The following is a 14,889-nucleotide window of genomic DNA, read 5'->3' as shown; positions in this document are numbered from 1 at the left end:
CTCCTTCACTTTCTCTCTGCTGACATTCCCACCATCATCATGGGTGATTTCAATATCCCCATTGACACCCACCAGTCAGCAGCCTCCAAACTCCTGTCCCTTACATCATCCTTTGGACTTACTCAGTGGTCCTCCTCAGCCACCCACACAGACGGACACACATTAGACCTTATCTTCACCCGTTTCTGCTCTCTATCTAACTTCACAACCTCCCCTCTCCCTCTATCTGACCGCCATCTACTCACTTTCTCATCCCTGTCCTCCTCACCTATCACCCATGTCCAGCAACATGAGCCCAAACACTTTCTGACTCTATCCTACCACTAGCATCCATATCCTCACTCCACGACACAGACACTGCCACTGCTTTCTACAATGCCACTCTTGCATCAGCTATTGACATAGTCGCCCCTGTCATGCATAGCAGAGTGTGACGAACCAATAGACAACCCTGGCACAATAACATCACTAAAAAGCTTCGGCAAGCATCCAGAATTGCAGAACGGCGTTGGAAGAAAACTCATTTGCAAGATGATTTCACTGCACTCAAACAAGCAACACTCGCATTCAAATCAGCTCTCACCTCTGCTAAACAGGCCTACTTCACTGTTAGGAGTCGAGTTCCCGTCACTGCACAGGGGGAATCTCGAGCCATGTCTGCTGCGGTCTCCCATTCTATATCAGTCGCATTGGAGCCTGCTCAGCAGAGACGTCGGTCCCAGCATCTCACTCAGTCTGATACTGTGCAAAGGGTTACTGCTGCCTTTCCAGACTTTGCTGTTGTAGCCTGCACTGGTCAGCAGCGAGCAGGCTTTTCTGGGACTAAGTCTTGCTTTGCACACACTGAGCATGCCCAAGGTAAGACCTCTCATTGGAGGTCAGGGATCAGGTACTGCAGCAGCTATCAATGGTCCTCTGGAAAGGTCCTGAAGTTGCTCAGGTACTGTAGCAACTTCCATTGGTTCCCTAGGAAGGTCCTGAAGCTGCTACAGCTATAAAAGGTTTGCATGGCCGCACGACCATGCGCTAGTATCACCTCATGTCATGAGCTTGTTATTTGTGGTCGCGCCTGTATGTGTGTATTCAGGGACCCGGCTGAAATAAGCCCCTAGAATACCGACACCTCTGGTGAGCTTTTCTGGGTGCGTGACCACAGATTGCCATCAGCTCAGCAGTTAGCTGTGTTCCCCTGTGACGCTAACAGGGCACAGCATCTTATTTCTAGCAATTCTGTGGAGTTAACAAAGTTCGCTTATACCGCTATATAGCGCCATTTGCCAGCAGCAGGTTCCTCTCCTGCACGGTGGACCCCGGGTTGCGAACGCACCTATTTATACATATATATACTCGGTGCGTTCCGCCAACCCTAACACTTCACAACCCTCGTATCGTCCCTATCCCACAACCCCAGTTGTTCAACACTTTTAACTCCCTCCTCCGCCCACCATTGCCCCCTCCAAGTTTCCTAATCGTGGCCGAGGACTTTGCCACACACTTCAAAAATAAGATTGACCAAACAAGGCAAATCTTTGTCGTCAAACCACCACAACCCCTTTGTATACCAGACCAATGCCCAAACAGCATAACTTCCCTCTCCAAAATCACTGAAGAGGAGATTGCTCATCTTCACCTCACCACTTGTGCACTTGACCCCATCCCACCTCCTCCCGAACCTCACCACCACACTAATCCCATCCCTAACCCATCTCTTCAACCTATCACTAACTTCTGGTACCTTCCCCACTGCTTTCAAACATGCCACAATCACACCTATCCTCAAAAAACCATCCCTAGACCCAAGCGCTATGTCCAGCTATCACCCCATATATTTGCTCCCATTTGCGTTTAAACTCCTTGAGCAGCACGTCCATGCTGAACTTTCCTCTCACTTTGCATCTAACTCTCTCTTCGACAACCTACAATCTGGCTTCTGTCCCCACCATTCCACTAAGACTGCCCTGACCAAAATTACTAACGACTTACTTACAGCCAAAGCTAACAGGCAATCTATATATATAATTGTCTAAGGGTTTTTCCGTCTGTCTGTCTTTCTGTCTGTCTGTCTGTCTTTCTGTCTGTCTGTCCTGGAAATCCCGCGTCTCTGATTGGTCGAGGCCGCCAGGCCTCGACCAATCAGCGACGGGCACAGTATCGACGTAGAAATCCCGCGCCTCTGATTGGTCGAGGCCGCCAGGCCTCGACCAATCAGCGACGGGCACAGCGACGATGATGTCATAAAGGACGTAGACATCCCGCGTCTCTGATTGGTCGAGGCCGCCAGGCCTCGACCAATCAGAGACGGGCACAGCGACGATGATGTCATAAAGGACGTAGACATCCCACGTTTCTGATTCAGCGACGGGCACAGTATCGACGTAGATGTCATAATGGTTGCCATGGTGACGATGATGTCATAAAGGTTGCCTCGACCAATCAGCGACGGGCACAATCTGCCGCGAATTCTGGAATCGTCATTGTCCATATACTACGGGGACATGCATATTCTAGAATACCCGATGCGTTAGAATCGGGCCACAATCTAGTCTATATATATAATTGTCTAAGGGTTTTTCTGTCTGTCTGTCTGTCTGTCTGTCTTTCTGTCTGTCTGTCTGTCCTGGAAATCCCTCGTCTCTGATTGGTCAAGGCCGCCAGGCCTCAACCAATCAGCGACGGGCACAGTATCGACGTAGAAATCCCGCGCCTCTGATTGGTCGAGGCCGCCAGGCCTCGACCAATCAGCGACGGGCACAGCGACGATGATGTCATAAAGGACGTAGACATCCCGCGTCTCTGATTGGTCGAGGCCGCCAGGCCTCGACCAATCAGAGACGGGCACAGCGACGATGATGTCATAAAGGACGTAGACATCCCACGTTTCTGATTCAGCGACGGGCACAGTATCGACGTCGATGTCATAATGGTTGCCATGGCGACGATGATGTCATAAAGGTTGCCTCGACCAATCAGCGACGGGCACAATCTGCCGCGAATTCTGGAATCATCATTGTCCATATACTACGGGGACATGCATATTCTAGGATACCCGATGCGTTAGAATCGGGCCACAATCTAGTTCTATATACTCCTCCTTCTAGACCTGTTCTCTGCCTTTGACACAGTTGACCACTGCCTCCGACTACAGATCCTCTCTTCCTTTGGGGTCAAAGACCTTGCCCTATCTTGGATCTCCTCATACCTTACCAACCGCACATTTAGCGTTTCCTACTCTCATACCACCTCTTCATCTCGCCCCCTCTCTGTTAGTGTCCCTCAAGGCTCTGTCCTTGGTCCCTTACTCTTCTCAATCTATACACTCGGCCTGGGACAACTCATAAGGTCCTATGGCTTCCAGTACCATCTATATGCTGATGACACTCAGATCTACCTCTCTGGCCCAGATGTCACCTCTCTGCCCTCCAGAATCCCGGAGTGTCTATCAGCCATATCCTCCTTCCTCTCCTCTCGCTTCCTCAAGCTCAATGTGGACAAATCTGAACTAATTATCTTTCCTCCCTCTCGCATATCTTCCCTACCTGATCTATCTATGAAAATAAATGAAATCACACTTTCCCCTGTCCCCAAAATCCGCTGCCTCGGAGTAACCATGGACACTGCCCTGTCCTTCAAACCGCACATCCAAGCTCTCGCCACCTCCTGTCTCCTCCAACTCAAAAATATTTTCAGAATCCGTCCTTTCCTCAACCCTCACTCTACCAAAATGCTTGTGCATGCCCTAATCATCTCCCGCCTCGACTACTGCAACATCCTCCTCTGTGGCCTACCTTCTAACACTCTTGCATCCCTCCAGTCCATCCTTAACTCTGCTGCCCGACTAATTAATCTCTCTCCTCGCTACACTCCTGCTTCACCTCTTTGCAGATCCCTTCACTGGCTCCCAATTTCCCAGCGTATCCAATTTAAACTACTAACACTGACCTACAAAGCCATCCATAACCTTTCTCCTCAGTATATTTCCAAACTAATCTCTCAATATCTTCCCTCACGTAATCTCCGGTCTTCCCAAGACCTCCTTCTCTCCTCCACGCTTATTCGCTCCTCACCCAATCGCCTCCAAGACTTCTCCCGAATATCCCCCATCCTCTGGAATTCTGTGCCCCAACACGTCCGGTTATCCACCACATTTCGATCCTTCAAAAGAAACCTGAAAACCCACCTCTTCAAAGAAGCTTACAGCCTGTAACGACCACACGGCCACCTCAACACCATCGGAGCTACTGCAACCCTCGACCTACTGTCTCCTTCCCCATAATCCTGTAGAATGTAAGCCCGCAAGGGCAGGGTCCTCTCCCCTCTGTATCAGCCTGTCATTATTAGTTTTGTTTACTGTAAGTGATATTTGCATTTTGATTTGTATTTTTGTGTGAGACAACTAACCTAACCCTAGTATATCTTTACAATTGTTAAGGTTATACTAAAAGGTGTAGTTTCATACATTAGAAAAATCTGGACTGTTTATGTACATGGTTGTTGTGCCCTCCCCCTCGTGAACACCTAGATACACCCTCTGCATTCAGAGTCATCCATTGTTATAGAAAATGTAATAACTAAATATTATGGTATATAGTGTATTTATTAATTATGTATAGCATAGTCCCTAATTATATTGTCCTCCCTTATTATGTATAGCATAGTCCCTAATTATATTGTCCTCCCTTATTATGTATAGCATAGTCCCTAATTATGTTGTCTTCCCTTATTATGTATAGCATAGTCCCTAATTATATTGTCCTCTCTAATTATGCAAAGTGTCAAACTTTATTAAATTACTGAAATTATTTTGAGGGGGAAATAAAAATAACAAAACTAAAATAATGTGGTTGGATAAGTGTGAACGCCCTCTAATTGTGGATGTGGTGGTGTTAAGAATTAGCCAATCACATTTAAACTCATTTTTAATACCAGGCAGTACACGACTGCCATCATTTAAAGTGACTAACCTCATTTAAAATGTTGCCATTCTAGTAGGATTTTCCTGACATTTTCTTACAGCAAAGGGATCTCATTGTTGAAAGTTATGAGCCATGAGCACAAAAAAACATTCCAAGGCATTAGATAAACCATGGAGCACTGTGAAGACGCTAACCAAAAATTTGCTTAAATTTGGCAGAACTGTGACATTACCTAGAACTGGTCGTAGCTCAAAAACTAATGAAAAAACAAGGCAACAAGAAAATGGGTCCGGGAGGCTGCCAAGAGGCCTACAGTAATATCAAAGGAAGACACAAAAGAGAGTAGTAAAACCAAAAACACTCAGTTTGAAAAAATGTTGCAGTAATCCGCAAGTGCTAGTAAAAGATGTAAAAAACAGGGTATTTGGTTGATACGTTTTTTGCAAAAAATGTATACTAAGCTGCTCTACCAATCTTCACGGTATACCCTTATCAGAGCAGTCCTAACTAATGTATGCAATCCCTATCTGATGTATTTAAAAACCTGATCATCTGTATATAACCTGTGTGAACAGGGTTCAGAGAGGAAAAATCCATGTGTGCATACAGGGTAGAACAGCTTTTGTGCAGATAGCCCAAGAGGAGTGGTGGAACTCCCCAGTCTTGTAGACACAAGAGAACAATTATGGAAACAGGAACACATGGGCTACTTGCACAGTGAACAAGTCTGTATGATCATGTTCACACACCACCAAGAAACCTGAAGACACAAAAGAGAGTAGTAAAACCAAAAACACTCAGTTTGAAAAAATGTTGCAGTAATCCGCAAGTGCTAGTAAAAGATGTAAAAAAACAGGGTATTTGGTTGATACGTTTTTTGCAAAAAATGTATACTAAGCTGCTCTACCAATCTTCACGGTATACCCTTATCAGAGCAGTCCTAACTAATGTATGCAATCCCTATCTGATGTATTTAAAAACCTGATCATCTGTATATAACCTGTGTGAACAGGGTTCAGAGAGGAAAAATCCATGTGTGCATACAGGGTAGAACAGCTTTTGTGCAGATAGCCCAAGAGGAGTGGTGGAACTCCCCAGTCTTGTAGACACAAGAGAACAATTATGGAAACAGGAACACATGGGCTACTTGCACAGTGAACAAGTCTGTATGATCATGTTCACACACCACCAAGAAACCTGAAGACACAAAAGAGAGTAGTAAAACCAAAAACACTCAGTTTGAAAAAATGTTGCAGTAATCCGCAAGTGCTAGTAAAAGATGTAAAAAACAGGGTATTTGGTTGATACGTTTTTTGCAAAAAATGTATACTAAGCTGCTCTACCAATCTTCACGGTATACCCTTATCAGAGCAGTCCTAACTAATGTATGCAATCCCTATCTGATGTATTTAAAAACCTGATCATCTGTATATAACCTGTGTGAACAGGGTTCAGAGAGGAAAAATCCATGTGTGCATACAGGGTAGAACAGCTTTTGTGCAGATAGCCCAAGAGGAGTGGTGGAACTCCCCAGTCTTGTAGACACAAGAGAACAATTATGGAAACAGGAACACATGGGCTACTTGCACAGTGAACAAGTCTGTATGATCATGTTCACACACCACCAAGAAACCTGAAGACACAAAAGAGAGTAGTAAAACCAAAAACACTCAGTTTGAAAAAATGTTGCAGTAATCCGCAAGTGCTAGTAAAAGATGTAAAAAACAGGGTATTTGGTTGATACGTTTTTTGCAAAAAATGTATACTAAGCTGCTCTACCAATCTTCACGGTATACCCTTATCAGAGCAGTCCTAACTAATGTATGCAATCCCTATCTGATGTATTTAAAAACCTGATCATCTGTATATAACCTGTGTGAACAGGGTTCAGAGAGGAAAAATCCATGTGTGCATACAGGGTAGAACAGCTTTTGTGCAGATAGCCCAAGAGGAGTGGTGGAACTCCCCAGTCTTGTAGACACAAGAGAACAATTATGGAAACAGGAACACATGGGCTACTTGCACAGTGAACAAGTCTGTATGATCATGTTCACACACCACCAAGAAACCTGAAGACACAAAAGAGAGTAGTAAAACCAAAAACACTCAGTTTGAAAAAATGTTGCAGTAATCCGCAAGTGCTAGTAAAAGATGTAAAAAACAGGGTATTTGGTTGATACGTTTTTTGCAAAAAATGTATACTAAGCTGCTCTACCAATATATTATGGTATATAGTGTATTTATTAATTATGTATAGCATAGTCCCTAATTATATTGTCCTCCCTTATTATGTATAGCATAGTCCCTAATTATATTGTCCTCCCTTATTATGTATAGCATAGTCCCTAATTATGTTGTCTTCCCTTATTATGTATAGCATAGTCCCTAATTATATTGTCCTCTCTAATTATGCAAAGTGTCAAACTTTATTAAATTACTGAAATTATTTTGAGGGGGAAATAAAAATAACAAAACTAAAATAATGTGGTTGGATAAGTGTGAACGCCCTCTAATTGTGGATATGGTGGTGTTAAGAATTAGCCAATCACATTTAAACTCATTTTTAATACCAGGCAGTACACGACTGCCATCATTTAAAGTGACTAACCTCATTTAAAATGTTGCCATTCTAGTAGGATTTTCCTGACATTTTCTTACAGCAAAGGGATTTCATTGTTGAAAGTTATGAGCCATGAGCACAAAAAAACATTCCAAGGCATTAGATAAACCATGGAGCACTGTGAAGACGCTAACCAAAAATTTGCTTAAATTTGGCAGAACTGTGACATTACCTAGAACTGGTCGTAGCTCAAAAACTAATGAAAAAACAAGGCAACAAGAAAATGGGTCCGGGAGGCTGCCAAGAAGCCTACAGTAATATCAAAGGAGCTGCAGGAATTTGTGGCAAAGTACGGGTGGTGTATTGCATGTGATAACAATCTCGAGTATTCTTCATATGTCTGGCCTCTGTAGGGTGGCAAGACAAAAGGCTTTTAGTTAGCATAGTGCTGTGTCTTATTATGGAGAGCGTCACCCCTTATTATAGTGTCTTCTCTTCTTATGTAGACCATTGTCCCTTATTATAGTGCCTTCCCATATTATGTACAGCGTCGTCCCTTATTATAGCGTCTTCCCTTATTATATAGAGCGTCGTCCCTTATTATGGTTGAGAGAAGAGAAAAAAGAATAGACTAATAATGGTGTGCACATCCTCATAGTAAAATATAAGAAAAAAACTTTATTGCACCTCAAGATAAAACAACATTTGAAAACATGTAAAATACATATAACATGACCAATAAACCATCACCCCCAAAGAACTAGGCCAATTAGGCATAGAGTAAAACAAATGAAATAATCAATGTTATGTTTATAAAAAGCTCAATAATGGCCCATGTACACCATAATATGGGTCTAGTCAGTGAGCACAAGCAAATATTAGTGGCAAGCCATACAACATCCCAAAAATAATGTGACCACAACAGTATGTATAGTGAATACAATACACCTTACTTAGCATATATGCACACGATTGCTGTCACAAGTGTGCCGCATTGGGAAAACATATAATAATGGATCCCAACCCCCAGATCACGGGTGTGTTATCCTAAAAGATATGGGAATAAATTGCCACAATATGAAACACCCCCTGACGAAGCTGCGGCGGCAGAGATACGCGTGGGGCCTTTACTTCACCTACTCTTTTCCTTCATCAGGATTCCATGCTCACATGGCTCCATCTAAGGCTGGTTTCACAATTGCGTTTTTTGCCACTGCGTTTTAGTGCAAAAAAAGCATGCGTTTTTTTCCCCTATACTTAACATTAAAAACGCATGCGTTTTTTTGCATGCGTTTTGCCGCCGCATGCGTCTTTTGTATGCATGCGTTGTGTTGCAGAAATGCAACATGTAGTAATTTTTAGCGACTTTTTTTGCCGCAAAAAAAGCATGCGTTTTTTTGCTGCAAAAAAACGTATTGCTGTCTATGTAAACGCATGCGTTTTTAAGCACATGCGTTTGGTTGTGTTAAAAACGCATGCGTTTTTATAAAAAAAAAACAAGAAAACACACTGATAGTCCACCCCACACCATAAAATTGATAAAGGGATCCTACCCCTAACCCTACCCCTTGGGATCCTAACCCTAACCCTAAGGGTTAGGGATAGGGTTAGGGATAGGGTTAGAGTTAGGATCCATTAGGGTTAGGGTTAAGATCCCTTAGGGTTAGGGTAAGGGCTAGGATCCCTAGGATTACTAGGGATCCAAACCCTAACCCTAAGGGATCTTAACCCTAACCCTAGCTATTTCTGTTTAATGTTGGTTTTTCTTGTTGATTTTGATGATTGGCAGCTGTCACACACTTCTCATCATGCGTTTAAAAAACGCAAATGCATGAAAAAACGCATGTAAACGCGTCAAAACGCCGCGTTTGTAATAAAACATGCAAAAACGCATGCGTCTAAAAAACGCTGCGTTTTACCGCGTTTAGGCTGGTTTCATACTTGCGTTTCAAAATGCATGCGTTTTTTAAAAAACCGCATGGTGGAAAAACGCATGTAAACACGTGCAAACGCTGTGTTTTTTTTGACGCATGCGTTTTTGCATGTGGTGAAAAAAACGCAGCGTTTTGACGCGTTTACATGCGTTTTTTCATGCGTTTGCGTTTTTTTAAACGCATGCTGAGAAATGTGTGACAGCTGCCAATCATCAAAATAAAGTAAAAAACCCACTATAAACAGAAATAGTTAGGTTTAGGGGTAGGGTTAGGGATCATAACCCTAACCCTAAAGGGATCCAAACCCTAACCCTACCCCTAACCCTAAAGGGATCCTAACCCTAACCCTACCCCTAAGCCTAAAGGGATCCTAACCCTAACCCTAAAGGGATTAGGGTTAGGGGTAGGGTTAGGATCCTTTTAGGGTTAGGGGTAGGGTTAGGATCTCTTTAGGGTTAGGGGTAGGGTTAGGATCCCTTTAGGGTTAGGGGTAGGGTTAGGAGTAGGGTTAGGGTTAGGGATAGGGTTAGGATCCCTTTAGGGTTAGGGTTAGGATCCCTTTAGGGTTAGGGTTAGGATCACTTTAGGGTCAGGGTTAGGATCCCTTTATCACCTTTATGGTGGGGGGTGGCATATCAGTGTGTTTTCTGTTTTTTTTTAAATAAAAACGCATGCATTTTTAAAGCAAACAAACGCATGTGCTTAAAAACGCATGCGTTTCCATTGACTCCAATGTATTTTTTGGCACAAAAAAAAACGCATGAAAACGCATGCGTTTTTATGTGTCAAAAAAAGCCTCTCAAAAATACTACAAGTTGCATTTCTGAAAAAGAACGCATGCAGCAAAAAAACGCATGCGTTTCAAAACGCGACCAAACGCGTACAACAAAAAACGCATGCGTTTTCAATGTTAAATATAGGGAAAAAATCTCATGCGTTTTTTTGTGCAAAAAACGCTGCAGACAAAAACGCAAGTGTGAAACCACCCTTACATGCGTTTTTCACCAGATGCGTTTGCGTTTAAAACGCTGCGTTTTTAAACGCAAATGTGAAACCAGCCTTACAGCCTTTCTCCTCAGTTGGTAATGTGGTTTTACCCACTCACATCCCATAGGCTATTGTAGCCTTCTGTCGATCTTTATTCCCCCAGGAGTAACCACCTTTTCCCAGTGTTGCTGCACATTCCATTATTGCACTTTCCTTGTCTTTTCCGCTTTCCAACTATGGTGTTTCATATTGTGGCAATTTATTCCCATATCTTTTAGGATAACACACCAGCGATCTGGGGGTTGGGATCCATTATTATATGTTTTCCCAATGCGGCACACTTGTGACAGCAATCGTGTACATATATGCTATGTAAGGTGTATTGTATTCACTATACATACTGTTGTGGTCACATTATTTTTGGGATGTTGTATGGCTTGCCACTAATATTTGCTTGTGCTCACTGACTAGACCCATATTATGGTGTAGATGGGCTATTATTGAGCTTTTTATAAACATAACATTGATTATTTCATTTGTTTCACTCTATGCCTAATTGGCCTAGTTCTTTGGGGGGTGATGGTTTATTGGTCATGTTATATGTATTTTACATGCTTTTAAATGTTTTTTTGTCTTGAGGTGCAATAAAGGTTTTTTCTTAGATTTTACTATGTGGATGTGCACACCATTATTAGTCTAGTCTTTTTTCTCTTCTCTCGTACATATCCAATACAGACTAGGTGCTACACCCCATTTTTGCAATTTATATGATGATATATTTGTGATAGCAGTGCAGCCCTTATTCCTCTTGTCCTTTATTATGGTGTCTTCCATTATTAGAGCGTTGTCCCTTATTATAGCATCTTCTATTATTATATAGAGTGTCGTCCCTTATTAGTTCCTTCCCTTATTATGTACAGCGTCATCAATTACAGTGTCTTCCCTTCTGTCATCCCTTATTTTAGTGTCCCCCCTTATTATGCAGAGCATTGTCCCTTATAATAGTATCTTCCTTTATTATGTACAGCATCGTCCCTTATTATAGTGTTTTCCCTTATTATGTACAGCATCGTTCCTTATTATAGCTTCCTCCCTTATTATAGTGTCTTCCCTTATTATGTAGCACGTTGTCCCTTATTATTGTCTTCCCTTATTGTGTAGAGCGCCGTCTCTTTAGTGCCTTCCCTTATTATGTACAGCGTCATCAATTACAGTGTCTTCCCTTCTGTCATCCCTTATTTTAGTGTCCCCCCTTATTATGCAGAGCATTGTCCCTTATAATAGTATCTTCCTTTATTATGTACAGCATCGTCCCTTATTATAGTGTTTTCCCTTATTATGTACAGCATCGTCCCTTATTATAGTGTTTTCCCTTATTATGTACAGCATCGTCCCTTATTATAGTGTTTTCCCTTATTATGTACAGCATCGTTCCTTATTATAGCTTCCTCCCTTATTATAGTGCCTTCCCTTATTATGTAGCACGTTGTCCCTTATCATTGTCTTCCCTTATTATGTAGAGCGCCGTCTCTTTAGTGTCTTCCCTTATTATGCACAGCGTTGTCCCTCATTAGTGTCCTCCCTTATTAAGTATAGCACATTCCTTTATTACATAGAGTGCTCCCCTTAACATTATATCTGATGTCCTCCCTTATTACAATGCACACCTGTGCGTGGTCTGTATTTGTTTAGTGCCTCTTGAGTGTGGCAAATATCCATCCTAGGGTATGATGGATGGGGTCACGTTATATAGCATTTCTTTTCCTGATTAGGCCATCCCAACACAAATACATTCACTTTCAACCAATCTCTCTGATATCACCCATTTAGCCTCTGGTGTTCTTATGAGCGATGAACAAATAATATCTGTGGCACTTCGGGTGTACCGCAATATACATCTGTCTACTAGAGGGCGCTCTTCCTTGGCCTCGTCTGTGTCACGTTACTTCCGGCTGCAGATTACATTTCGACGACTTCCGTTTCTATTTGGTGCTTTACGGCCACTGCCGCAGATTTTCGTCTAGCTTCGCTACTTGTCGGCAATTTCCGTAAGAACTCGGAGGAGGCCGGCTGTTTTCGGCTGTATTCGCCAATATTCGGCAATCTCCGGCGGCCTCCCCGGTAACGGTCGCTGTGAGTTTAAATGAGCCGGAGCCGCCCGTCTAACGTCCCGAGAGCAGCCGATAGGGAGAGAGGCCCCGACAGCGGGAGAGAGCGCGGGAGGCCAGAGGATGACGGTGCTGCAAGAACCCGTCCAGGTAATTGGCGCCCCGGCTGATCCGAGCACCACACAGCCAGGCCTGGGGCCTAGTGATGGCACAGGGGATGGGGAGAGGCAGGAGACCGAGCCTCACTGGGGACACCGGACGTGTGGGGGCGAGGATGACAGTAGTTACAGGGTGCAGAGGAGGGGGCAGCAGGACTGGTGTGTGTGTGACACTGTGTGTGTGACACTGTGTGTGTGTGACACTGTGTGTGTGTGTGACACTGTGTGTGTGTGTGACACTGTGTGTGTGTGTGACACTGTGTGTGTGTGTGACACTGTGTGTGTGTGTGACACTGTGTGTGTGTGTGACACTGTGTGTGTGACACTGTGTGTGTGACACTGTGTGTGTGACACTGTGTGTGTGACGCTGTGTGTGTGACACTGACGCTGTGTGTGTGACACTGACGCTGTGTGTGTGACACTGACGCTGTGTGTGTGACACTGTGTGTGTGTGACACTGTGTGTGTGTGACACTGTGTGTGTGTGACACTGTGTGTGTGTGACACTGTGTGTGTGTGTGTGTGTCACTGTGTGTGTGTGACACACTGTGTGTGTGTGTGACACACTGTGTGTGTGTGTGACACACTGTGTGTGTGTGTGACACACTGTGTGTGTGTGACACACTGTGTGTGTGTGTGACACACTGTGTGTGTGTGTGACACACTGTGTGTGTGTGTGTGTGACACTGTGTGTGTTTGTGACACTGTGTGTGTTTGTGACACTGTGTGTGTGTGTGACACTGTGTGTGTGTGACACTGTGTGTGTGTGTGACACTGTGTGTGTGTGTGACACTGTGTGTGTGTCACTGTGTGTGTGTGTGTGTGACACTGTGTGTGTGTGTGTGTGTGTGTGACACTGTGTGTGTGTGTGACACTGTGTGTGTGTGTGACACTGTGTGTGTGTGACACTGTGTGTGTGTGACACTGTGTGTGTGTGACACTGTGTGTGTGTGACACTGTGTGTGTGACACTGTGTGTGTGTGACACTGTGTGTGTGTGTGACACTGTGTGTGTGTGACACTGTGTGTGTGTGACACTGTGTGTGTGACACTGACACTGTGTGTGTGACACTGTGTGTGTGTGACACTGTGTGTGTGTGACACTGTGTGTGTGTGACACTGTGTGTGTGACACTGTGTGTGTGACACTGACACTGTGTGTGACACTGTGTGTGTGACACTGTGTGTGACACTGACACTGTGTGTGTGACACTGTGTGTGACACTGACACTGTGTGTGACACTGACACTGTGTGTGACACTGACACTGTGTGTGTGACACTGACACTGTGTGTGTGACACTGACACTGTGTGTGTGACACTGTGTGTGTGTGACACTGTGTGTGTGTGACACTGTGTGTGTGTGACACTGTGTGTGTGTGACACTGACACTGTGTGTGTGTGACACTGTGTGACGCTGTGTGAGACAGAGAGACAGGGCCGCCTCCAGTTTTTTATGGGCCCCGGGCGAAAGAGTGATATCTATTGTAAATTCTGCTATAGGTCAGAAATCGGACAGTATAGTCCTCCATACAGAATAATGAGCCCCACATAGTGCTCCATACAGAATAATGAGCCCCACATAGTGTTTGATACAGAATAACGAGCCCAATATATTGCTCCATACAGTGTAGTGCCCCACATATGTTGCTCCTTACAGAATAATAGACCCCATATATTGCTCCATCTAGGATAATGGGCCCCATATTATTCCATACAATATCATGGGCTCCATACAGTATGATGAGCCCCATTTAATGCTCCATACATAATGATCCCCATATAACGATCCACACAGCATAATGAGCCCCATATGTTACTCCATACCGAATGAGCCCCATATATTGCTCCATACAGTATATGATGGGCCCCATTTTTGCTCCATACAGTATATGATGGGCCCCATATATTGCTCCATATATGAGACCCGTATTATGCTCCATACATAGTAGGCCCATGTAAAGCTCCGTACAATATATAATGGCCCCATATAATGCTCCACACAGTATAACAAACCCCATATATATACAGTTTTGGGCTTCTGTGCTCAGGAAGGATATAATGGAACTAGAGCAAGTACAAAGGAGGGCAACAAAATTAATAAAAGGGATGGGGGAACTACAATACCCAGAGAGATTAGCAAAATTAGAATTATTTAGTCTAGAAAAAAGACGACTAAGGGGTGATCTAATAGCCATGTATAAGTACCGTACTTTCTGGTGTATAAGACGAC

The 14,889-nt window shown here is 43.7% G+C and overlaps 1 protein-coding gene across 3 annotated transcripts in view; it reads left to right on the top strand.

The window, feature by feature from the left end:
- The first annotated feature begins 12,372 nt into the window (after positions 1-12,372).
- CDC27 (cell division cycle 27) overlaps positions 12,373-14,889 on the top strand; it is an 84,838-nt gene continuing 82,321 nt past the window's right edge. Inside the window, exon 1 of one of the 3 annotated variants that reach the window (XM_069751314.1) lies at positions 12,373-12,652. In XM_069751314.1, coding sequence (XP_069607415.1) covers positions 12,626-12,652 — 27 coding nt within the window. In that variant the 5' untranslated portion in view covers positions 12,373-12,625. The remainder of the gene's footprint in view (positions 12,653-14,889) is intronic. The other 2 variants (XM_069751313.1, XM_069751315.1) reach the window with 2 other exon arrangements.

The sequence above is a fragment of the Ranitomeya imitator genome, chromosome 2 (assembly GCF_032444005.1).
Source record: "Ranitomeya imitator isolate aRanImi1 chromosome 2, aRanImi1.pri, whole genome shotgun sequence".
NCBI lineage: Eukaryota > Metazoa > Chordata > Amphibia > Anura > Dendrobatidae > Ranitomeya > Ranitomeya imitator.
The sequence above is the reverse complement of the archived record's forward strand: the minus strand, read 5'-3'. Positions and strand labels throughout refer to the sequence as shown.